General features: G+C 41.0%; 1 protein-coding gene across 2 annotated transcripts in view; it reads right to left on the bottom strand.

The window, feature by feature from the left end:
• The window catches only part of ghrhrb (growth hormone releasing hormone receptor b), a 111685-nt gene that overhangs the window by 43602 nt on the left and 40502 nt on the right, over positions 1-27581 (bottom strand). For both annotated transcript variants that reach the window (XM_057842324.1, XM_057842325.1), the window contains exons 3-5: positions 15677-15781; positions 5861-5961; positions 1375-1472 (exon numbers count right to left, since the gene is read on the bottom strand). In XM_057842324.1, the coding sequence (XP_057698307.1) occupies positions 1375-1472; positions 5861-5961; positions 15677-15781 (304 nt within the window). The remainder of the gene's footprint in view (positions 1-1374; positions 1473-5860; positions 5962-15676; positions 15782-27581) is intronic.

The following is a 27581-nucleotide window of genomic DNA, read 5'->3' as shown; positions in this document are numbered from 1 at the left end:
AAAATCTTCAACCCTTTCAGGTGGCGGCGATGGTTAAGCAGGGCAGTCTTGGTCTTATGGTCTGCCAGCTTCATGAGCACCGTTGCCGGTCCTCTCCCCCCAGATGGGAGCAGAAGTCAGCAACAGATGTCCAGCGGTTCCATGTTTATTCCATACTCTTTCAGTTTAGCAATTGCCAGTTGGGCCACTGTGTCCCCTGGGCCAGGCGTGAGTTGTAATCCAGAAATGATGAGCTCATTTGCGCGTCGGCACTGGTTGAGGTCATCAGCCAAAATTTCCAGCTTCTTGATGCGAACCTCTCTCTCCTCGACCGCTTGCTTGAGTTTCTCGTTTTCAGCGCGAATTAAATGGAGCTCTCTGACGATTTCTTGATTCTGGTTTTAAATCAAGGAGACCTCCAACTTATGGTTGGAGGATTTTATTTCATCCAAGTCTCCAGGTTTCAAATTCTTTGGAGCCATACTAGGAGTCGATCTTGCAGGCCCTGAGCGCTTATCGGTTAAGATAAGAATGCTTCAGAATGCGTCTGTATGCGTCAGAGGCTGAGCAGCCAATTTGATTAACCAAGCAAATGCAATTAACATGCAATAGCACATATTACGGACGGGTCAAAAAGCACTTGTGATCAAAATCACACACACATTTATTCATACGCCAATGGTGTTGCTGCCCTATAAAGTGAATTGCTCTAGGGCACTTTGACAGTGGGCAGTTGTAACCAGGAATCAAATCGCTGACCCTTCAGTCTTCGGTCGACTCTGGCTACCATGATAGCCCTGGTTAAGCCTGGATGATACATTCCGCAACTTGTGGATACACATGCTTCAAATACACAACATAACACTTGAGGGATGCTGCATTTCCTTCTGGTTGCAGGCATAACACAGGCTTTCTTTCCCCTCCCTCACTCGGCTGTGCGCTTCTTCGTGGGAGCAAATGCATTATTCCTCGTGTGTGCTCATGCGCTCTTCATCGTGCGAGCAAATACGTTCTTCTTCATGTGTACATGAGCGCTTACTCGTGTGTAGAAGTACTACCTGCTCTGTGCTTCCTGCGCCAAAATAAAAGCATGCATCACAAAACAAAAGTAAACATTATTTTTTTTTAAATGACTAGAGACAAAATGGCGGACGAGACTGCGCTGTTGTCAAGTCGAAATCACGTAAGTCGGGTACGTTCTAACCCGAGGACTACCTGTATATCTAATGTATTGTAGAGATAGACATATGTTCCCATATACTTGTTAATTTTTTTAATTGAGCGCCACAGTAGCCCACACTCACCCAGACTAGTTTGAGACCCCTGCTTTACAGTGTCTGTGATGACTGCTACATTGAGTTCATGTTTAGGCACATGGCGTTAAACAAGGATTACCTGAAAACTGTGAAGACAAAAATGGCAGATATCAGAGAGATGAGGGAGGTAGCATAGCCAGCTGTATACACCTGCTTGAAGTTGGAGAAGTAAGTTGTCTGAATAACAAAAGACAAAAGTAAAACGAATGAATTAGCATCATTGATAATTGAATCCTATCAGATTATCTAATGGTTATCAATTACACCTAAAATATTTTTTACTTAATACTGTGATCAAATTTATTACACCACTACCTAACGTAAGGTTTATACCACATCTACCCTTAATTCACAGCAGTGATAATTACCGTTAGTAAAACACAATCTAAGGTTTTTGTAATGTTGACCACACGTTACAAAGTAATGGTTACCATGTGAAGAAATGCAAATGACAGCATTAGTGTAATTTTACAAAAACAAATTTGGCAATCAAATCTGGCTGTATTTCACTATTTCCAAGTGATTCCACCCAATAAAATGCATCAGTGAACGCCCACTTTTGTGACATCACAACCACAATTGATGCCCATGTCTAGCTTTCTAGCGCTGTGCTGGCTAGTACATGTTGACAGAATGACAGATGAGCCACACGACAACCAGGGAATAGAAAGCCTCTGGATAACATGCTAGCAGACTGCCAACATCTGCAGCTCATTCTGGGTGTGACATCATCTTCTGGTTAGAGATTTTTAGTAGGTGGGGCCAAAGGAGAAAGGAAGACTAATTAGGATCTTATTAGGATCTGCTACTTTGGGCTACATTACGGTCGTACGTTTTACTCTTTATTATTCTATATACATTGGTACCTCGACTTATGATCGCATGGACATACTGTACGATCTTTTCGAAATCAGATTTAAAATTGGAATCGTCATATGACGACATGCTCGAAATACAACGATTTATGACAGCATCGCAATTTCATCTTGTTCAAAAAGGGGACAAGGCAGAGTGTGGAAACTACAGCGGCATCTCACTCCTCTCCACAACCGGAAAGATAATTGCCGCATTCTCTTAAAGAGGCTCCATCCAACATCTGAAGCGCTTGATCTATTCAGCTTACTCGATATCGGAGTGCACCCTGGTGTGCAAGGATAAACATACAATGGTATGAAAAAGTATCTGAACCTTTTACAATTTCTCACATTTCTGCATAAAATCACCATCAAATGTGATCTGATCTTTGTCGAAATCACACAGATAAAAAAAAAAACTGTCTGCTAAAACCACCCAAACATTTATAGGTTTTCATATTTAAATGAGGATAGTATGCAAACAATGACAGAAGGGGGAAAAATACGTAAGTGAACCATCACATTCAATACTTTGTGGACCCCCGTTTGGCAGCAATAACTTCAACCAGACGCTTACTGTAGCTGCAGATCAGTCTTGCACATCCATCAGGACTAATCTTGGCCCATTCTTTTCTACAAAACTGCTGTAGTTCAGTCAAATTCCTGGGATGTCTGGCATGAATCACTGTCTTTAGGTCATGCTACAGCATCTCAATGGGGTTCAAGTCTGGACTTTGATTTGGCCACTTCAGAACGTGTATTTTGTTCTTCTGAAACCATTCTGAAGTTGATATAATTCTGTGTTTTGGATCATTGTCTTTTTGCAGCATCCATCCTCTTTTTAGCTTCAACTGTCATACAGACAGCCTTAGCTTTTCCTGCAAAACATCCTGATAAACATTTGAATTCATTCTTCCATTCATGATTGCAAGTTGTCCAGGCCCTGAAGTAGCAAAACAGCCCCAAATCATGATGATCCATTCACCATGCTTGAAGGTCGCGATGAGGTGTTGATGTTGGTCAGTTGTTCAATTTTTCCTCCACACATGACATTGTATGTTACTCCCAAACCACAAAAAAGCCACAAAATATTTTGCCAAAACCTCTGTGTAGTGTACAAGTGCCTTTTTGCGAACATTAACCGAGCATCAATGTTTTTTTTTAGACAGCAGTGGCTTCCTCCGTGGAGTCCTTCCATGAACACTATTCTTGGGCATAGCTTTACATATAGTTGATTTGCGACCATAGATATTGGACTGTACCAGTGATTTCTGTAAATCTTTAGCAGACACTGTAGGGTTCTTTTTTACCTCTCTGAGTAATCTGCGCTGAACTCTTGGCGTCATCTTTGGTAGACGGCCACTCCTTGGGAGAGAAGACACATTGCCAAACTCTCTCCATCTCTAGACAACGTCACTGACTGTCGATTGATGAACATCCAGACTTTTAAAGATGGTATTGTCCTTGTCCTTTCCCAGCTTTATACAAATCAACAATCTTTGATCGCAGGTCTTCAGACAGCTCTTTTGACCGAGCCATGATGCACATCAGACAATGCTTCTCATCAAGACAATTCTTACCAAGTGTGTGTTTTATAGTGGGCAGGGCAGCTTTAAACCACTAATCCGTGATAGGGCACACACCTGACATAAATTGTTTGCTAAAAATAGGTTTCAATTGCTCTTAAAGTTTCCTTAGGCAGAGGGTTCACTTATTTATTTTTTCCCCCTTCTGTCATTGTTTGCATGCTATCCTCATTAACTCATTTGCTCCCAAAAACGTATGAATACGTTCTATTTTTAATTGTTTCAGCTTCCCAAAGAAAATATGTTTTTTACGTTTTGTTTTTTCATAAAAGACATCTCTGGGTGCTGATTCAACTGAGCTCCAAAGCACAAAGCTGAAAATCCATTTTAAAGCAATAAAACTGGCCACTGGAGGGCAGTAGAGCATTTGCTAAGACCCGCAACCTGATTCAACAGCAAAGAACGGCCGGGCCGCACGGTCGGAGTTCTGGCGGAATGATGCCAGGCGGCGGACGACCGAGCAGAACAACAGAGAGGATGCCCGGGATGCCAGGCGTTGGACGACCGAGCAGAACAAACGGGACCACCAGTGCAGCGGGCTCGCCGAGCAGACCCCGCAGAGACTAAAAAAAAAAAATCCATATTCATGAGACAGGCGGCGATGAGGGAAAGGTTACCCGGCTGACGCGGCCACAACAGCGTCATCTATCAGTTAGTTATGTGTAAATAAATTGTTACTTTGCTATTATTTTGTAAAAGGAAAACATTATTCAGATATTTGGGATGTAACTAGAGCAAAAAATAGCTGTGTTAAAGTCAAAGTCATGTTTGAAATGTATGCTTTCACAAAAAGCTCAATTTCTCTGTTTTTCATCAGAAATTGAAAAATCGGCCAAACTTAGCTATTTTCTAATGCTGATTTCTAAAGAATGGAAAAAGATATGAACTTACTTTTTTCCTGCTGAAAGAAGAGAGTCTAATCTTCCATTTGGTGAGTTCCATGTTTATATAGAACAAAATTTTCGTGGGCCTTGCAAAATCAGTCAAAATCCTGTAAAACGGCCGGGAGCGAAGGGCCTTGCTCTAGTGAAAATGGCTGGGAGTGAATGAGTTAAAATATGAAAACCTATAAATGTTTGGGTGGTTTTAGTTAAAGCAGACACTGTTTTTTCATCCGTGTGATTTTTACATTTGATGCCGATTTTATGCAGAGATGTAAGAAATTCCAAAAGGTTCAGATACTTTTTCATACCACTGTATACGTACTACGATGAAGGTGTGCACTGCGTGGTGGGGAGGGGTGACAGCTGCCTCCGCAATCGGTTGCGGTGATCACGTAGGCTACTTGGACAGCGATACACTTTCGCACTCTTGCTCCTATTCTTACAAATATAGTTTTTCATTTTTTTCAACATTTATCTTAATCCAATTAGAAAATATAATTAGATGGACTGAACAGATCTTTCCCCACATGAGCAAGCATATGTCAAGACCCCCTAATGGAATAAAACCAAAACAGAACCAAGTCTCAGCATGGGACAGCCATCTGCCCTAACCATTTGTGTTTAGATTTCACGATACAAAATAGTGAAACACAAGTACAGTAATAAGTAAGTGCTCATAGAGCATTTAGGAACATCAAGCAAGTGATTCAAGTAACATGTTCTGAGACATCTGTCTCAATCTGGGTCCTGCATAATCTGGGTACTGCATATGCAATATTTGCAGTTACATTATAGCATTTTTATACTGTTACATCAATATCAATGCACAAACTGTCATTTGCACTATCATATCAGGTCAGCCATCTGCCTCCTTCTCTGCGAGCTGTAAATTGTCATATACGCACTGTTGTACTTTGTTATATTACCGCTACATCACCACTTACTCACTTTATTCCCAATCTGTGTTCACTGTAACCTCTGTTTATAAATTAGCCTTATTGTACCTTTGCTTTTGTTTTATGAGCCTGAGGTGATCGTTATGACATAGCATTTAATCTTGTTGTACTATGTACAATGACACTAAAGGCTTTCTATTCGATTCTATTCTATTACAAAAATAGTGTGCAAAGTGTGAGACAAGAATTTTAGTAAAGAGTTGAATTTCCTTTTTGTGTAATTTGTTTTGATGATGGACGTACAGTATGATTGTCATTCACATTGAGCTTGCTGCTGATATCTACCTCTGATTCTGCTTCATTGTCATCTGCAAACTCACAGGCTTCGGTGTAGGTTGGATAAAGGTCAGACCATCCATTTTCTGTGCAATTCCTGTAGATGTAACCTACAACATACAAAGTAAAATCTACCTGAGGCAACAGAATGAGCAGAATTGTAGAGCGTTTGAGTGTAAAACCACAGTGATAAACAAAGTGTCTAAATTGAATCAGATATATATATATATATATGTGTGGGTGTGTGTTTTTCCTCTTGACTGAAAAGTGCATCTAAAAGCTGCGCTTTGAACAAACCACTTTTATTCTTTTTTTTTTTTAAACTCAAACTACCGAACAGGATTGATTTTTTTTTTTAATGTTACAACAAGCAACAAATAAGACAACTTAATCTTAGAAAACAAGTATTTCAAGATTATTTCACAATTTAACGGAGTTGTTCTGTTGCTTAGAATGAGTGATTTAGGATTTTTTTTAGGTTTAATTTCTTGGATTTATTGCTTAGATTTTTAAAAATTTATTTATTTATTTTAATATTAAGCATTGAATATACTTGATTTGTTGCTTGATTTAATTGAATGTCTTTTTTGTTTTTTAGATTTAATTTCCTTAAATTGCTGCTGAGAATAAATGTTTTTGCTTATTAAACACAGAATGTTACTTAAAGTGAGTGTTTAAAACTTTTTTTTAGATTATATATACAGTGGTACCTCTATTTTAGAAATTAATTGGTTCTGGAGGTACCTTTTTAACTTCAGAATTCTGCAAGGAGAGACACGTTTTCCATGTGAATGCAGGGGTGAAAGTGGTTAGAATTTCTTGCCGGAACTCTGTCAAGAAGGCCGCCACGGATCCAGATTTTTTTTTTTTTTGGGGGGGGGGGGTTAAACCTCCTAAAACCACTGAAATGTAGATAAAACTGCTTTTGGCACAGTTATTCCTATAACACATACAAACAAAACATCGTTTTCATTCAAAATAGTATTTTTTCTATTATTTGCAAAATAAGTCAACAAAAACAGAAGTAACCCTAACCTCCATCTAAGTTCCCCCCCACATTTCCTAAATGCAAATCCTCAATTTTAACTAGTTAATAACACTGGATCTACATTATAATTGAAGCTAATGTAAACGTTTACTTTTCTTTCTTTTTTCTTTTTTTTTTAAATAAAGATATAACTAACATACAGTACAGGCCAAAAGTTTGGACACACCTAATTCAGTGCAACACAAATGAAGGTCCCTAAACCACTGATAAAGCAATAAATTCCACTAATCAACCCTGAAAAGGCATACCTGTGAAGTCAAATACCATTCTAGGTGAAGCTCGTCAAGAGAATAGCAAGAGTGTACAAAAAGTAATGAAGTAAGTAAGATGCAACAATATTATACATGTTTTTAGTTATTTCACATGTTTTTACCAAGTAGGCTATATAGTTCCACACATGTTCATTCATACTTCTCTTACGTTCAGTGAGAATTTACAATGACACTTGACGAGTCTAAATAAATGATGGACAGTAGATCAAATAAACAAGCCTCCTCAACTCTTTCTTTTCTCGTAAAGAGCTGATCAATTTTCTGTTGCATTGCTTTTTTTTTGCATCGATTCACCAAGCGTTTTTTTTTTTTTACATAGTGTCCTGTCTTCACTAAACGTGAATTTGTTTAGGTTGACAGACAGCAAAACGAGGCAATAGTGGATTTTTTTAATTTGAAGCTTTTACTTCTTCACTTTTGACGAATCATAAAGCTGCAACACAAACATGCACTTATGTTCAAAATGACACACATAAAGCAATAAACATTTTACACAAAACAATTGGTGATCACACGTTCCTCCAGTACAATCAATATGTAAATTTAGTAAATCAAATCAGCCCAGTCTGCATAATAAAGTCCACTAGCTTTGATGCTACGAATGCTACCGTATTCACACTTCTCTCATAGCAAATCGCTAAACATAACCAAGCAAACAATATCTCCAAACTTAACCACAAATGCCAACACCAACAGACATCAACTAAAACAACTTACAGCTTCAAGTGGGCCGAACCAGGGTAAGTAGCTGACCCTTAGCCATGTCAAAAGCACCTGCTTTTCTGTCATAAAAGGCAAGAGTTCAGACACACTCAACTCTGCCACCAGAGGGCATCATTTGACAAAATACAATACTTTAAACAAATATTCACACATAGGATTTTGACAGTTGCCGTCATATTTTCGGGATCAAAGTACCGTCGAAACGGCGTTCCGGGTCGAAAACTCATGCCGGTACGGAGATCCGGCTCGTTCCGGTCCACTTTCACCCCTGTGTGAATGTCCTAATCCGTTCCAAGCCCCCCAAAATTCATACATAAATATTTTATAATGCATAAAAATGCATCAAACCATGCAACAAATACATGTTACAATTAGATTATTGCACAATAAACATAAAGTAAGAGTTTTGCATAATGTAAAAAACCCAGAAAGGAGTAAAGAACTAAAGTTAATACACTCATGTAAAGCTGTCGGAACACAAGGGGCAAATGGGATACACACATACACATACGGTAGCGGTCTTTCTTAGCCAATAGGATGCCAGGAATGCTCGGCAATAGCCAATGGCAGAGCGGCCATAAGTATGTTATATTCAGAAAACCCTGAAAGCTGCGAATACCCGCCGCACTGTATTTTTGCCTTTCGTATCCTGAAATTTCTTTCGTAACAAAACAATATTTTCCCATTGAGGCGTGTCTGAACCTGAAAATTCTGTATGTAGAAACGTTCGTAAGTAGAGGAACTACTGTACAAATTTATTGTTTGAAATAAGTCTGCCAAGCTTATTTTCAGCTTAATGAAAGCCTAGCTATTTTTCTTATTTCATGAAATCGAAGCAAGTAAAATTTACTTGAAGCACTTGGCAGATAATTTCACTTATTTCAAATAGATTTACAATGAAAACAACTAGTGAACTAGTTTAGGCAGGTGTGTTTTTGCAGTGTACTTAATTCCCCACGTCACTTGCCAAATTATTTTAAATTTCCTTTTCAGATTAAATGTCACTTCTTGGTTTCAGATAGTATCAAATAAATATACCCAAATATGTGACTCCAGTGCGACTTACACTGCTGGCCAAAAGTATAGATAATGTAGATAGATAAAGTAAGATAATGCTAAATTTCTCCCAGAAAATGATTGCAATTAAATGCTTAGGTAGTAATATCTTCATTTATTTTGCTTGCAATGAAAAAACACAAAAGAGATTCGGGAAAAAAAAATATTATCATTTTACACAAAACTCCATAAATGGGCTGGACAAAAGTATTGGCACCCTTTGAAAAATAATGTAATGCTTCTTTATTTTGTGTAATTAACAGAACCTCTTACTTACCTGTGGCACATAACAGGCGGTGGCAATAACTAAATCACACTTGCAGCCAGTTAAAATGGATTGAAGTGGATTCAACCTCTGTCCTTGCGTGTACCACATTGAGCATGGAGAAAAGAAAAAAGACCAAAGAACTGTCTGAGGACTTCACAAGCAAAATTGTGAGGAAGCATTGGCAATCTCAAGGCTACAAGTCCATCTCCAAGGACCTGAATGTTCCTGTGTCTGCCGTGCGCAGTGTCATCGATAAGTGTAAAGCCCATGGCACTATGGCTAACCTCCCTAGATGTGGACGGAAAAGGAAAAATTGACGAGATATTTCAACGAAAGAGTGTGCGGATGGTGGATAAAGAACCTCGACTAACATCCAATCAAGTTCAAGCTGTCCTGCAACCCGAGGGTACAACAGTGTCAACCCGTACTATCCGTCGGCATCTGAATGAAAAGAGACTCTACGGTAGGATACCCTGGAAAACCCTACTTCTGACTCAGAGACATAAAAAAAGCCAGGCTGGAGTTTGCCAAAACTTACCTGAGAAAGCCAAAAACGTTTTGGAAGGATGTTCTCTGGTCAGATGGGACAAAAGTAGAGTTTATTGGGAAAAGTCATCAACATATGGTTTACAGGAAAAAAAACGAGGCCTTCAAACAAAAGAACACGGTCCCCACAGTGAAACATGGCGGAGGTTTTGGGGTTGCTTCACTGCCTCTGGCACTGGACTGCTTGACCGTGTGCATAGCATTATGAAGTCTGGAGACAACCAACAAATTTTTCAGCACAATGTAGAGCCCAATGTGAGAAAGCTGTGTCTCCCTCAGAGGTCATGGGTCTTCCAGCAGGACAATGACCCAAAACACACTTCAAAAAGCACTAGAAATGGGTTAGAGAGAAAGAACTGGAACTAAAGTGGCCAGCGATGAGTCCAGACTTGAATCCCATAGAACACCTGTGGAGAGATCTGAAAATGGCAGTTTGGACAAGGTACCCTTCAAATCTCAGAGACCTGGAGCAGTTGGCCAAAGAAGAATGGTCTAAAATTCTAGCAGAGTATTGTAAGAAACTCATTGATGGATACCGGAAGCGGTTGTTCGCAGTTATTTGTCTAAAGGTTGTGTTAACAAGTATTAGGCTAAGGGTGTCAATACTTTTGTTGGCCAATTTTTGGAATTTTGTGTAAAATGATAATGATTTGGCGGCACGGTGGCTGAGTGGTTAGCACGTCTGCCTCGCAGTTCTGAGATCAAGGGTTCAATCCCGGGCTTCGGCCTTCCTGTGTGGAGTTTGCATGTTCTCCCCGTGCCTGCGTGGGTTTCCTCCGGGAACTCCGGTTTCCTCCCACATCCCAAAAACATGCATGGTAGGCTGATTGAACGCTCTAAATTGTCCGTAGGTATGAGTGTGTGCGTGAATGGTTGTATGTCTCCTTGTGCCCTGCGATTGGCTGGCAACCAGTTCAGGGTGTCCCCTGCCTATTGCCCGTAGTTAGCTGGGATAGGCTCCAGCACCTCCGTGACCCTCGTGAGGAAAAAGCGGCATGGAAAATGAATGAATGAATGAATGATAATGATTTAATTTTCTTTTCATTCTCTTTTGTCTTATTTAATTGAAAGCAAAATAAATGAAAATATTACTACCATAGCATCTGTAATTGCAATCCTTTTCTGGGAGAAATTGAGCATTATCTGACAGAATTGCAGGGGTGCCAATACTTTTGGCTTGCAGTGTATATATTAACTTATTTATTTAATTCCCACTTTAAATAATTAATGACAAATTTAAGTATTTATTTCAAGATGTATTTATAGATTTCATTGCATCCTATTTGGTCCTCCATACTTTCAACGCATTTTTTTTTTTTTTTTAACAAATAGAATTATTTTTCTGTAGGTGTGACCGACGATGACGAGCACTACAATTTTAACCCAATCCTATCCATTTTCTGTCACAATGGGCAATGGCCTGGAGTTGCAATGATGGATGAAAGTAACTCAGTTAAAAGATACTAAATCTATCATTGATACAGGTTTACAGGGAATGCCTTTGGATCCTCCCAGAAGAGCTGGATGAAGTGGCTGGTGAGACGGAAGTCTGGGCAATTCCCTGATGAAGCTGCTCCCCCCTGTCACCCAATCTCGGATGAGCGGGAGAAAATGGATTGATGGATGAAGGTTTACAGTTTGATTATGAGTTTAGGATAGAAGGGCAGAGGAAAGAAAAAGAGAGAGAGAGGACAGACAAAAAAAAAAAAACAACCTCGATATTGGGTAACATGATAAAAATATGCCTGCATTTCTGAATCCACATTGCATCCCACAAGATCCATTCGTAGGTGGTTTTACTGTAAAGGGTAAAGCAAGGTCATGTGTAGACCCTCCAGCCATGGCAATGGTGTAGTGCGTGGTGTGGCGAAGGCTGAAGCCCCAGAGAGGGTGCTCGTTCTCAACATTGCCTCTCTTAACAAGCTGTGCCAATTCTTTGCTCATGCTGTGGGCTACTACAGTGAACTCTTTGATTTTCCAATTTATTATTTTCTATTCGACGGTCCATCGTTTGGATTAACGAAATCTAAGAACACATAAACAACTCTACAGCACTTGACTTTTCCGCACATCCATGGAGATGGAACTGCAATGGGGTCCAAGAACCCACTAACATTGAGTTATGAGGTGATAAACAGCAACCAGATTTTTTGTTTTGTTTTCCAAAATAGTGACTCAACTGAAATATTATTTCCACTTCTGTGTTGGTTCTTAACCTTGCTAAAGGAATCGAAGGCTTGCCTATTTTGTAAATATTGTATGATTATTTTTTTTGTCTTGCATGAGAGAATCTGCAGTGTTGCTTTAGCCTTTTAAGGTGTTTACTGAGGAGTGATCCTTTCACTCTAAATGTAACTCGTAGCGTTAACGTAGCATTCACATTAGCATGGCAAGCATTTCTTCAACTCTCACTTTTTTACATCTCGTTGTGATTTCCAAGTGGGTTTAAGTATTTGAAAATAATGTTCTTTTGATGCTGAGTGTTTATAATTACAAAAAGAAGTGCTGCGTTCGTTGGTTTGATAGCACTAGACCGATTTAACCCTTTATACTCCGTGCTGCAGAATCGTGGACGCTGGTTTCCCCTATCATATTTAAAATGAGCTTTATCGAGGCGGCTGGAAAAATCCAGTCGAAATTTACGTCAGTGGCTCTGCGGGAATAATAAATTTTTCTTCACAATTACATTGACAAAATGGCATCACATCACGACAAGGCAGGGATAGAAGAAGGTGTAGAAAACCAGTTGAAGAGTGTCCGGTCCTTAGGAGGCGAGTAGAAGCAATGAATTATGCGAGTCTCAAGATGAGCCCCTAAAAAGAGGGGACATTGATACCAAGGAAGAGGTTTGATAAACAATGATATTGATCCCCTCCAAAAGGTAAGAAAATGGAAAAAAAAGAAATAGCCATTATCATGAACATGTCATAGATCCAGTCAAATTAGATAAGACTTGAGCTTTCCAGACCTACTTTGAACCGAATCACCCTCAATGCTGAATCAATAACATCTTGTATTATTGCCCATGTAAACGATGACAAAAAATGTGTTTTTTCCTGTTCGTAATCTGCTAAAATCCATGAGAGAAAAGACCCCTCCAGATGTAAAAGATGGAAGTTTCATTTCATTGAAATGAATAGAAAATGTGATTTTTCAAGTTTCATGACAATAATGTCTATTGTTTACAAACTATTGTCAAAAGGAGCTGTTGAATCCATGAAGAAAAGGCTTTCTGTCTGACGCTAGCCTCTTGTCTTCCTCCTCACCGCGCCGGTCGGCGAGCCAAGAAAAACTTTGACGCTGCTCTTTACATCTGGTCTTTAATGCAACAAAAAATGAATCCACGGCTTGACATTAAATACAAACAAAAAACAGCAACTGAAATGGATGGAAAAGGAGGTAGATATAAAGAACGTAGATCAAAAAATTATATTAGCTCTATCCTGAAGACTTCCTATCGTCACGCCAACTCACTACTCAAAACAACAGCCCCCACTTTCCCCACTTATATCGTACGACATGACGTCACAAACCCGTCCCACTAAATCCGAACAACATACAGCAATTCTGTCTTATTTAACTAAATAACAATAACTCGTTTCATAGAACAAAATAAATTATTTACAATTAACAATTAACTTTAACTGGTTATGATACTTTCAAAAATGTAAACATTTAGAAAAAAGTTCATGACATAATCCTTTCATAATTTAGGAATAAAAAGATGTGCAACAAGGCATGTTGGAACCGTTTTTTAAGTTTATAAATACTCATAGAAATATCAATCCCAAATTTCACAGAAAAATGCTCGAATTGTAAAGGGTTAAGTCTCAGGTCATCATTGTTAAATTGAAGCTTTTGAAGCAATAAAAAAGAAGCCTTTATAATCTACGTGCTTTAAAAAAATGTTTATGGTGCAAAACACTCCAGTGACTTGAAGTTCCACTCTGAGATCCCCAATTTGGGGGATATATCTTTGGAAAGCTTAAAATCTCACTTTTCTGAGGGAAGAAAAATTTTGAACAGGAGGTCATTTTAAACAAACAAAAAAAAAATAAACAGCAAAACCCTATCTGGAGGTGAGAGCACGCAAGAGCAGAATTACAGACGCCATGACTTTAACGAGATATTATCGCGTACTTACCTTGTTTTGATCCAAAAACTCTATGTAGCATGTATCACTGAATGTCAAGACACAGCTGTGAATGGCCACAGCTTGAGTTTTTGGGGATTTTATGGGTGAAACATGGTCATATAACAAGGGTCGCGATACAGAAATTGCAGACATCCAGGAGTGGTCGAGACTTTGTTTTTCATATATTTACCCTTTTAAATGTTTTTTTTTCTTTCTTTTTTTAATCTTTATTGGTTTGGATCGATTATCCATCATCTAACATATTGGGGAAAATACGACAGTCACAAAAAAAAAATACAATTAAGCCATACTTATGAGGTAGATATACGTGAGTTTTTTACAGACACCATCTTTTTCATTGTGATGTAATTTGTTCATAAGTTTAAAATATGCGAGTAAATAAGTTTGTTTTTTTCCTAAACGAAATATTCGACATCAATTCATGATTCTAAGCTAAAAATGACAGACAATTTGAATAATAAATATACCGTATTGGCCCGAATATAAGATGGCCCTGATTATATGACGACCCACTCTTTTTCAAGACTCAAGTTTGAAAAAAAGACTTTTTGAACACCAAATTCATTTTTATATAGAAAATAATTGCAGTACATCCGAAACAAAGGACTATAACAATATACAGTATATGAGACAAGAAGCTTGTTATTTTGCCTCATTCAAATCTTAATATCTGAACATTTAAATATGTAAAATAAAGTGCAATTACTGTACATTGGTAAATGAATTGCGTCTGGTTTTTGAAATGTAAATAAACCAATCTATTGTGATAAAACAACAAAATTGCAATAACTGCATTAACCATCAAAGTGAAGTCTAACTAACTGTAGTCTTGAAACAAATCAGAATAAGGAAAAAAATTGCAATAAAATAATGCAAACTGGTTAAACTTGAGAGTAGCTGAGATCTGTCATGACAGAATATCGCTTCAATGATATCTGGCGCCATCTAGAGTCGTGAATGGGTATAATGTCTAGACCGCGAATATAAGACGACCCCCTCTTTTTCAGTCTTATTTCAATGCAAAAAACCGTGTTATATTCGGGCCAATACGGTAATTATTACCTTTGTTTTATAGCTGGGTTGAAACAAAAGCGGTTGTAAACGGGGGTTTCCAGGGTAAAACGGACTAATTAAAAATAGTTCAGGAGCTTAATGCGCCATGAATCTGCTATGGAAGCATACAGACATATTTTTCTAACAAACGCAACAGTTGTTTTGTCTTAAAATACAGCAGTTTTTTTTAAAGAGGAGTGCAAGAGCAGATACTGCTTTATCAGTCTTGTCTGTGTTTTCCGCCATAAATATATTGACCTCAAATATCGGCTTACAAAATCGGCTTTGGATCTCGGCAATCGGCTGAAATTTTTTTTTAGATATCGGTATCTGCATTTGAAAACCCCATATCGGTCGACCTGTAGTTTTTAGCCCCGTCGTGTTATTTTGTATTTCCTATTTTTCTGCCACACATTGCCTGTCCTTGACAAAAAAGGCCGACATCACACCGGTCCGTGGTACAAAAAAGATTAAATGACATAAATAAACATGGAATGGCCTTCAAATGTTGCTTCAACAATATCATTAATATGTAAGGATGCTACAAAACGCAATTACAATGTAATTGTGAATTCCATACAAACATGAAACAGTCACAGTGCAACATTTGAAGAATGGCATTTTTTTGTTGTTGTTGTAAATTTTTATTTTTTTTATGTCCATGACATTTTTCAACAGCCAATAGCCAAGTTGATTGATTTACCTTTGTTATTAAACAGCTGGGAGATATTGGTGCATGTCACACCGACCACCTGTCCAACTTCAGCACGATGCCAGCAGCGAATCTCATCCCATATTGTTTGGCACCCTAAGGCAGGAAAACAATATTTATCACAAACGATACTCAATACAGTCATGATACAGTAGCATTGTCTTACAGGAAATACATCGTACCGCAGTTATCTTGTTAAATTTAGAGGGAAAAAAAGTTCATATTTTAAAGCTAACGGTCCGAGGAAGTAAATAATTTGCAGCCGTAGGTAACTCATCTGTCGTGCACTCAGGTTCAGTTGGCATTTTACTGTGGCGTATTGATTGAAATGGCACATGAATCATCTTTTATATACTAATGGCTCTTCAACTAATGGAAAGCCACTCCACGGTTGGACAGGCAAGAAAAAGGCCACAACACTCTAATTTGAATTACATTGTGTGAATAGTGCTTCCTTCATGAGGTGCTAATTAGAGCTTGTGACATTGTGATGAATACTGAAAATGAAAGGACTGATCTTTACAGGTATTCTGGGTTTTTAGATAATAGGCTTTTTCTCCCTCTCAACTCCCTGGTCTTTTGCAAGCCCGGGTGTTCTGTTGCGTTTATGGTGGCTATTTACATACATACTGTATACGTATAATGCTCCTAAACAGTCCATTTTTACACACATGTGTTAACATAGCATTGACATGCATGACTGAACGGTACACTGCAAAACATTAAATAAACCTTGCAAACTTTTTAGCTTCCGTTTTAAATGTTGAAACAGGTTGGCGTTATGTTCTTATAAAATTAGGAGTTGTTTATATGGTGACACTGTGACACCAAGACGCAATGGTTTTGTTGCGGAATGTCCTCGCCTTCGGACGGTGAGGACGCCAACTTTTGATTCTGGCCTCTAAAGCGGAAATATTCGATTGCAGGGACTTTATGATTATATTGACGGGTCACACCCCTCAGACACTGCGCCACACCTTCAAGTAGGGGGCCTGCCCACACCCAGCATCAAGAGGGGTTATTCTCAAACACACGCACGCAGCGATCTAACGCTGGATTTAGGTTGAAAAAGTACAAATGCTGTACTGCATACAAACAGGAAGAATTGTCTCAGGAGTTACTTGTTCGAGGATTCAAGTTACTTATTATATTTTTCGTACCATGCATGCATTTTGAAACGTTGTGAAAAAAATCAATGAGAGAAATTAGCCGCTACAGCATTGGCGTTATAATTCGCAATATTTACATATAATAAATGTTAACTGCCCGTTTTTTTTGCTTTTAACCAAGAATCGAGAATGTTTTACATCCATACCTATAAAGAATTCAGGGATTTAAGAATTTATTCACAAAAAAATTCAATGTATAAAAGCTCTTAGTGGCGATAAGGCAGCGCCACACTGGCTTAAAGATTAGCAGCACATTCGACATATTTACGTAAAATAAATGCTAACTGCCGTTTTTTTTTGCTTTTAACTAAGAATGGACACTGCTTTACATCCATATCTATAAAGAATTCAGGGATTTAAGCATTTATTCATAAGAATTTTCAACGGAAAAAGCTCTTTGTGGTGATAAGGCGGTGCCACAGAGGCGTAAAGACTAGCAGCACATTTGATATATTTACGTAAAATAAATGCTAACTACCCGTTTTTTAGCTTTTAACCAAGAATCAAGACTGTTTTACGTCCATACCTATAAAGAATTCAGGGATTTAAATACCAAAGTATTTTTTGTCTAATTGCTAAATAAATGGTATGGTCATGACAAGTAACAGTCTTGTGCTAAATGGAATATGAAGTATTTAAATGCATTTATTCAGTACGACATGGCAAAATTACTCCATAATGGTCAAAAATGTCGACTTCACCTTTACTTTCGCACCTCCCAAACGACATTTTATGCCATCGTACTTAGTCCGGCTTTTGTCATTTCCCTGCCCCGGCTTCGGAGAATGTAAACAAACCAAGAGGCGTGACAGCTAGCCGATACGCTTACCCGAACTGAGTGACATCTCAAAGTCCTATTTTCCCTTTTTCGATGCGAAAAATCACACAAAACTAGCCCGGATCATATCACATGGCGGGGGGATTGTGGATTGTCTTTGCCGATCGGCAACCCACCTGGTAGCGAGCAAGTTACAGCTTGTTCCCCTGCTGCGGACAGGAGAGCTCGCCGGGGAAGCAGCTGGAGAGCACCGCCGGACAAATTAGCCAACGTCGGAGGAGCGCGTAGCTCCCACATGGTCAACACGAATATGGCGTAAAATAATGCTTTACTACACGGTGAAGACGTAAACAGTGAGAGAGAGGTGTGCAGTTGTTGTGTAGCTAGCATGGCAGGATGTGTCTGAGGAGAACTTTTCTACATGTCTGTTCATGATCAGACTTAAGTAAATAGTCCTTCATTTAAAGAAAGTTTGTAGTGTTTACTTTGTAATTGCTGTATCCGTGGCCATTATTAACCCAAAGTTGCAATTTCTGATGGGGTTGAAAATCTGTCAGACTAGTGGGCTCACTAAGAGGGCGATAACCCGATTATGGGGGGGGTGCAAATAAGCCCGCCAGTCGTTGGCCAAGCGGCATTCTCGGTGGACAATCAGTCAAAAAAAATGCAAGCCACCTTCGTATTAAAACGTGTGCCATGATCCCAGTATTTGACATAATACAAAATATGATGTTTACTCACTTCCTCGTAAGTCCAACGGTCCCACAGTAGTAGGGCTTGTTTTGGCTAATATCCGCGGTGAATGGAAACCTTTTGAAACCCAGAAAGGCTCACACACCTCTCCCTGGTGCAGCAACAATTTTCTGCAACCGTTTGGCTGGCATGATGCGAGAAATAAACGAATAAACCTGCAAAATCAGCTGAGTCTGCAGTCCATCTGCATGCTATGCTGTATTGTGAGATGCTGACCCGGGTGAAATCGAATTCCTAAACCCGAGACTGAAGACTGAAGTCATTCATTTTCATGGCGCGGGATTCAAAAATTGAATATATAAAACAATTGTTCCCACACACATCCAAGCGGTCAATTTCATTCAGGAGCATAAAACACCACGTGAAATATGAAATAAACATGCTTTTTTGTGTCATACGCACTTTAAGCGCTTTTTTTCCTGCCAACTCGAAAAAAATTAAGTGTCAAATGGGCTGCTGCATTTTGTCAAGGAAATGAAGCATGAACTATCCACCTGATAGAACAGACACACAACTATAAAAGATATATGTTTATTGAATATGCATCTTACAGTCTTGTTTAACCAAGAGAATTCGTTACAAAAGACAGGCTTTAATTTGTTATCATTACAGTATGCACAGGCATCGTCACAATTGTGATCACACAAAACACAACCACTCCTTTTTTACAAGCAGTGCTCTGTCCAGGTCTGACTGACGCATCGCATCCCCTTCCTTTCCTCCTCCTGAGTCCTTACAAAAACAACATTACATTTCGGGGTGGGGCTTTCTATCAAGCCATAAAATTTCTTTTTTTTTTTTTTTCAGGCTGCAAATCAAGTGAATTGATCGGGCCGGGTCGTGCTTTAATACCCGCGGACCCGGGTTGGGTCGGGCTGGATTTTTTAGGCTTACCTCTATCATGAATGCAGATGTGGAACGAAGACAATGCCACCACAAACCAATAACAGGTACAATTATGTTCAATTTGACTACAATTCTGTGTGTTGCGTCACAGCTGAGACATCATTAGCTTTGCTAAGTGTAGCTATACAACAATAAATCAATGGAAAACAGACTCACATCTACTTCAAGTCATACACAGGCTTTTTACCTTATATGCACAAAGCAAGTGTTACACGTTTTTTATTCGTTTGTTAACAAATGGAAAAGGAGATGCACGGTCGTAATTTTAATCCGAAAATTGATCAGATTAAGTAAAGTTTGTCCATGTAAACGTAACCTGTTTAATGCCCTTCATTAAGGGCATCATTACACAATTTAATTACCTTTTCTGGAAAATTCAACAGTCAGGACTGTTTTATCACATTGCTTCATGGCAACATTCATAGATGTGATTTTGATATCTATGCTTTAAAGAGGGTAATGTTCAAGGGGACTATTTCCATTTCCAAGCATACTACACATATAAGGTTTATGAAAATCTAAATGTATGTTGGATTATCTCAGACATGCATTACTGATTTGTTTTGCCATGGTCCAATAAAACATTTTTGTTCTTCATTGCTCCTACCATAATATTGTTACACATATTACAAGAGGAAGGGCACCACTGGGATATACAGTGCAATATCCTCCCCTTAATAAACAATGGAGTGATATGGCAAAATCTAAGACAGAGAACACGAGCAGACAGATAGGAGTGACATGGGATTCAAGAAAAATGCACTGCACTTGTTTAGCTTTGCTTTCAGGTCTCAAAATTAAACTTTATTCAATCTTCTTGTTAGAACACATGTATGCTGACTTCCTTAAATGTTACAGTGTAGTAAAAACCATATACACCAATCACTGTTTGAAAGTTGAGGAACTCACAAATGACTATGTGAAGGCATGACCAGAGCCTTATAAAGAGAGTCACGACACTCCCGTAGGGATCCATTATATGGTTTTACTTAAGGGTTTTCCGGGAAGCGCAGCTTCGGGTAGTTCCAAACATGGCTTCGATGAGGGCAGACCGCATCCATACGAATGGCTGGCTGTCAAGTATATTTGGGGTTAAGTTGATTATAAAAACGGTCCCTTTTAAATTTTCAACAGTCTATATTCTATAACAGGCGCTTTAAAATGTATATGTTGAGCTTTATTTGTATGTGCGTGGCGTAATTATACATATATTTTATCTTGGTGACAAGCGATTTTCTACTTTTTAAGTTGACTCTGCTAACTGGGTATGTATCGCCAGGGATTAATTCATTAAGTCACAACCTTTTAAATTGTCAACTCTTTTAGAGGCCCTTTGTGACGTTCACACTCATCTGTATTTGTGAGTACTGGTAGACGACTGGCTTTCACGTGCTAATTACCTTGATTTTGTAAGCTTTGAACTACTGTATCACCCTCATGGAAGAGTACCAAATCAATGCGTGACAACCTGTATTCTTTACACCAAAATGTTTGATATTGTTATATTTTAGAGATCTGTATAGATTGAAAAGTGATGTCAACAAACAATAAACACAAATGTATAATAAAAAACTAATATAATGTTTTTTTTTTAGATCACATTTTCATGATCCGCTTCTGCTGGGGACTGCTGCTGGTGCCTGCTGGCTGTGGGCACGAAGCCCATTTTTCAAATAGCAAAAAAACATTAAAAAAGCCTTTTATTTCATATTTTGACAGCTGACCATTGCCACCCATTTTTTCTGCTGTTCTAGTTCTTTGGGGAAACCATGCTGCACAACCAACCATCACAGGCCACTGATCTATAACATGTTAGGTGTAAAGAATGAACCATGACACCAATTTCACCAATTGTTCAATTAAAAAATGTTTTTCTTTATCAAAGGGTAATAAATTGTTAGTTATACATTACACCATGTTACAGAAAATAATTCACTTGTGTTCCTGTCTTGTAATCATTTATCTGTGTTGCTTGGGTCCAATCTAAATGAAAATTGCCTCTAAAAAGGTACAGGTTTGGTTTTGCTAAAATTAGAGGCTATATTCAAAATTTTTGTTATGCGGGAAATATTTGTTAAACGTAATTTCTTTGTGTTTCAGGTCAAACAGTCTATAAAAGAAGGAATATGTACACAATCACACACGCACCCCCCCCCCCCCCCCCACACACACACACACACATATATATACAGTATATATATACATACAGTGGGGAGAACAAGTATTTGATACACTGCCAATGAGTTTTCCCATTGGCTGTTGTGGCAAAGTTGGAAAAGTCGATGTGGACCAAAGTGCGACCAGGAGACGGAAGTGGAGTGAAGGGTTTTTATTGAACAATGGCTATGGCTGTGGCTGAGGTTCAGGCTGTGGCTGCAAGGGCTTGGAGGGTGGGTGTCCTGATGGCAAAAAACAAGATTAGTCAAGAGTTCAATGAATGATCATCAAAAACTACAGGAGTAGTTGGCCGATGTACCAATGGAGACTGACGGAATCATCTGGCACCTGCTTGCTGCCCAGGCCGCGCCTTATAAGCAGTATTGATTGCGATGACCTGCAGGTGCACTCCCAGCCTGCCAAGGTTGAACTCATGCCACATAAAAACAGGAAGTGTAACAACAAAAAAAGCCAGTAGAGGGGAGTGTGGGCTAGGACCACCACAGTACCCCCCCCCCCCCCCCTTAACGGACGCCACCGGGCGGCCTGCCTGGCTTCCCAGGGTTAGCAGCATAGAAGTCCCGCAAGAGGGACGGGTCCAAAATAAGACCACGGGAGATCCATGACCTCTCCTCAGGTCCATAGCCCACCCAGTCAAGCAGAGACTGGAATCCACGGGCGCGAGGCCGGACATCCAGAATCTTTGAGACCGCAAACGCGGGATGGCCGTCGATGAGAAGGGGTGGGGGAGGGGTAACAGCCGGAGGGGAGAGGTCACTTGAAGAAACAGGCTTGAGCAGGGAAACATGAAAGGTGGGGTGCACGTTCATGGATGCTGGGAGGTCCAACCGAACAGCAGAAGGGTTAATGATTTTCGTGATCTTGTAAGGGCCCACGAACCGGGGGGCTAATTTGCGCGACTCCACCTGCAGGAGAAGGTCCCGGGCAGACAACCAGACCTCTTGTTCCACCTTGTATTCAGGGGCTGGTAAACGGTGGAGATCGGCTAGCTTCTTGTTTTTTTCGGCGGTGCGAGTGAGGGCAGCCCTTACGGTCCTCCAGATGTCCTTAATCCTGCTGACGTGGTCCTTCACGGCAGGGACAGCTACTTCCCTTTCCTGCTCTGGGAACAAAGGAGGCTGAAAACCATTACAGGCCATGAAAGGTGACATACCGGTGGCTGAGCAGATGAGTGAGTTATGAGCATACTCCACCCAGGGAAGGAAAGTGCTCCAGGAGACTGGATGGTGGGCGGTGACACAGCGCAGGGCGGCCTGCAGGTCTTGGTTGGCCCTCTCGGTCTGGCCGTTGGTCTGAGGATGGTATCCAGAGGAAAGACTGGCTGCCGCGCCCACCACCTTGCAGAACTCTTTCCACACCAGTGAAGAGAACTGAGGACCACGGTCTGAAACAATATCCAGGGGGAGGCCGTGAAGCCGGAACACGTGCTTAACTAAGAGGTTGGCGGTCTCAAGAACAGATGGTAGTTTGGGAAGGGGAACATAGTGAACAGACTTGGAAAAACGATTGATGACTGTAAGGATAACTGTGTTACCTTCAGAGGGAGGCAGACTGGTTACGAAATCAACTACAATGTGTGACCAAGGTCGACTGGGAATAGGGAGGGGACATAAACCAGCAGGAGGCTGATGGGAAGCCTTCCCTCGAGCACAGATTGCGCAGGCTTTGACAAAGTCACGGGCATCTTTGGCCATGCCTGGCCACCAGAATGATTGGCGGAGGAATCCTAGGGTCCTATGAATACCGGGGTCGCAGGTTAGTTTGGACGAGTGGCTCCATTCCAGGACTTGAGATCGTCCAACAGATGGGACAAATAGGCGATTCGGGGGACCGTTTCCCGGATCTGGATCAGCTTTTTGAGCTTCCCTGACCATTGATGTAATCTCCCATCTGGCAGCGCCGACCACGCAGGATGAGGGAAGAATGGTTCCAGGGTCTACAGAGCTTGGTCTACATGGTGAATGCAGCCGTGAGAGTGCATCAGCCTTGCCATTGCGTGAACCTGGGCGATATGACAACAAATAATTAAACCTGGAAAGGAACAGTGACCAGCGGGCTTGTCGGGGGTTGAGACGTTGTGCAGATTGGATGTAGGAGAGGTTTTTGTGATCTGTCCAGATAAGGAACGGGATCTTGGCACCTTCCAGCCAGTGACGCCATTCCTGCAGGGCCAAAACAACCGCCAGCAATTCCCGGTTACCCACATCATAATTTCTCTCGGCAGGGCTCAACCGCCGGGAAAAAAAAAGCACATGGATGCAATTTCTGGGTCGTGGGATCCCGCTGGGACAAAATAGCCCCCACTCCAGAGTCTGATGCATCTACTTCCACCACAAATTGGCGTGAGGTGTAAGGGTGTTCGAGGATAGGGGCAGAGGTGAAGAGGGATTTCAAACGTGAAAAGGCCTTACCGGCGGCATCAGACAAGGCGAAGGGGTGTTTGGTGGAAGTGAGTTGGGTCAGAGGGAGTGCCACCTTGCTGTAGTCCCTAATGAAGCAACGATAGAAATTTGCAAAGCCCAAGAATCTCTGTAGTTCTTTGCGTTTACTGGGAGTAGGCCAGTCTATGACTGCCTTTATCTTTATCGGGTCTGGCCTGAGTTGCCCCTGGGCGATGATATAGCCCAAAAAGCTCACTGAAGACACATGGAATTCGTACTTCACCGGTTTAACAAAAAGCCGGTTCTCCAAAAGCCGCTGTAGGACCGTTCTGACGTGATGGTGATGCTCTTCTAGGGAACGGGATAACACAAGTATATCATCAAGGTAGATAAACATAAAGCCATTCAGAACATCTCTGAACAGGTCGTTCATGAGTCTGAAAAAACGCAGGGGCATTTGTCAGGCCAAAGGGCATTACTAAATATTCAAAATGACCAAGGGGAGTGTTGAATGCTGTCTTCCTCTCGTCCCCCTCACGGATTCGGACGAGATGATATGCAGTACGGAGATCCAGCTTGGTGAACAACCTGGCGTGACTGAAGGGCTCAAAAGAAGGGTCAATTAGAGGCAAACGGTACTTATTTTTTATTGTTATCTGGTTTAGGCAGTGGTAATCAATTCAGGGCCGCAGGCCGCCATCCTTCTTGCCCACAAAGAAGAAGCCTGCACCGACAGGGGAGGAGGAGGGACGGATGATTCCAGAAGCGAAGGAGTCTCTGATGTAGTCTTCCATAGCTGCTCTTTCAGGACCGGATATATTGTAGAGTCTGCTTGTTGGAAGGGGTGCCCCCGGCAAGAGATTAATAGCACAATCATAGGGGCGATGGGGAGGCAGAGTGTGGGCGAGGTCCTTGCTGAACACTGTCGCCTAGTCATGATATTCGGGGGGTACGTTGGAGAGGTCAGGAGGCTCTGGAAGATGGGCTGGCTCTTTGACCGATCTGCCGGGTGCATGTGCTGAGCAAAGACACTCCAGGTGGCAGCGATTGCTCCATCCCACAATCTTCCCCATCGTCCAGTTGATGTTTGAGCCAGGGGAGACCAAGGATGACATGTGCAACTGGAGAGGAGATAATAAACAATTGTATTGATTCATGATGATTTCCAGAGACCTTAAGCATGAGAGGGACGGTGCGATAAGGTAATGAAAACAGTTTTCTACCATCCACTGCTTCCACCACTTTGGGGGCCTTGAGGGGTTCGAGAGAGATTTTAGCTTGCTTCGCAAAACCTTCGTCCATAAAACTGTCGTCAGCACCAGAATCGATGAATAGCTGAAGTGGCATGGCGTCTAAACCCTGGGAGATGCTAGCTGATAGTATGAGTCGTGACTGAGAGCAGGAATCTGAGGAGGTTTGGCTGACCATGGTGCTGCCTTTTATCCGGTGAGCCCAGTCTTTTGGCTGTGCAGGGCAGAGAGGGGGTTTTGGTCGCTGTGTGTCATTGGGGGATGGTTTGATGATATCGGCAGAGGGTGACAAGAGTGCCAGAAACAGACGTGACTTGATGGCTTTCTCCCTCTGATGCGATTATCAATCTTTATTGCTGGGGAAATTAGCTCTTCCAGGGTGGAAGGCTGATCCCGTATTGCTAGTTCGTCCTTTAAGTCATCTGCCAAATTTCATGAAAAGACCGAGATTAAAGCCTGCTCACCCCAGCCACTCTCCGCAGCCAAAATGCGAAAAGCAATCGAGAAGTCCGCCACTGATTGGGAACCCTGCTGGAGGGAAAACAGGCGGCAAGAAAAAGCGTCAAAAGAGCACAGCACTGGGGAATTACTCTCCCAAAGTGCGGTTGCCCACTGGCCAGCCTTCCCCCTCAAGAGGTTAATACAAAAAGCAACCGTAGCAGCATCAGAGGCATAACTGGAAGGCTGTATATTAAATACTAGGTTGCAATTAAGCAAAAAACGACTACCTGAGCCCAACTCCCCAGAATAACACTCAGGAGTCGGTATAAACACGCCCGGCCGAATTGGGGGTGATGGCCCACCAGTAGGACTACTCACGGGCAAATTAGATCCGGCCCTGGAAGTGGGGGATCGCGAGAGCTGTGTCCTGACCTGCTTCAAGTCCATAGAAACTGTCAGCAGCGTCTCTTCTAAGCTACGTAGCATTTGTTCATGATTACCTAGAATTTGTCCTTTGTGTCCGAGGGCCTCTTGGAAGCAGTCGGCGATCGCTTGGTCCATTTTTCTTTTGGCTAGATGATTATGTTATGGCAAAGTTGGAAAAGTCGATGTGGACCAAAGTGCGACCAGGAGACGGAAGTGGAGTGAAGGGTTTTTATTGAACAATGGCTGTGGCTGAGGCTGTGGCTAAGGTTCAGGCTATGGCTGCGAGGGCTTGGAGGGTGGGTGTCCTGATGGCAAAAAAACAAGATTAGTCAAGAGTTCAATGAATGATCATCAGAAACTACAGGAGTAGTTGGCCGATGTACCAATGGAGACTGACGGAATCATCTGGCATCTGCTTGCTGCCCAGGCCGCACCTTATAAGCAGTGTTGATTGCGATGAGCTGCAGGTGCACTCCCAGCCTGCCAAGGCTGAACTCATGCCACATAAAAACAGGAAGTTTAACAACAATAAAAGCCAGTAGAGGGGAGTGTGGGCTACGACCACCACGTTGGCAGTGTATCAAATACTTGTTCTCCCCACTGTATAAGTATTAGAAAGTACAACAGTAAAGAAAAGTGGAAAATAGAATTTAAAAGTCGTGACCTCAAACTTTTTGGGAAGCTATAGTCCTTTTACATGTCAATGCGACGAAACCAACTAGGATGTGCCATTTAGAACTTGGTAACAAAATATGTTATACATGGTGTTATCTTTAATATATTACCACAGGTAGGTGAATCAAGCAAATCTAGACATTCTCTGAAAAAACAGTATTCTTGTCGTGGAAAAAGAAAAACCTAAATCATCTTGCATTTCAATGTAAAAGTCGATTTCTCGTGCTAATGCTAATACAAACTTGAAACTCCACATGGGACAGTTCCCTTCTGCGTAACAGTTTAAATAGTTTTCAGTTGTCGTCTTACCCCTCCAAATGTAAAATTAGAATTTAAATATATGTTATAATGCAATGACATAATCAAATTAGTACCTAGATACGCGATTTTATCCGTTTTCCCATAAATGTCGCAGTTACCACTGTCAGTTCCATTGAAAACAACTACAGCGCTGCTTGTGCTTGGAACTACCCACACCCTACAGGAACCACGTGACTACCTGCGGCGATATCAAAGAGTGTCGCGACTCTCTTTATACGGCTCTGGGAATGACCAAAAAGGTTTGCAATTAGTGATTACTACCATACTGTACTTGTCAATATATGAACTGCCATTGCAAAATGAGGGGCCGTTTATACAGTGACGCTGTGTCACCAAGATGCAACGATTGTGTTGCGGAATGGCATCGACTTTACATGGAGTTGGGGAAAACGGAAGGTAAATATGTAAACTTTTGATTCCGCCCTCCAAAGCGGAAGGATTTGCTTGCGGGGATTTCTCCGGAACCATATGAATGGAACGTTCTTACTAGGGGTGTAATGGTACACAAAAATCTCAGTTCGGTACGTACCTCGGTTTTGAGGTCACGGTTCGGTTCATTTTCGGTACAGTAAGAAAACAAAATGCAAAATGTAAATGTGCTAGTTGTTTATTACACAT

Source organism: Corythoichthys intestinalis, chromosome 7 (genome assembly GCF_030265065.1).
Source record: "Corythoichthys intestinalis isolate RoL2023-P3 chromosome 7, ASM3026506v1, whole genome shotgun sequence".
In the NCBI taxonomy this organism is placed as follows: domain Eukaryota; kingdom Metazoa; phylum Chordata; class Actinopteri; order Syngnathiformes; family Syngnathidae; genus Corythoichthys; species Corythoichthys intestinalis.
This window is presented reverse-complemented; position numbering and strand designations above follow the sequence as displayed.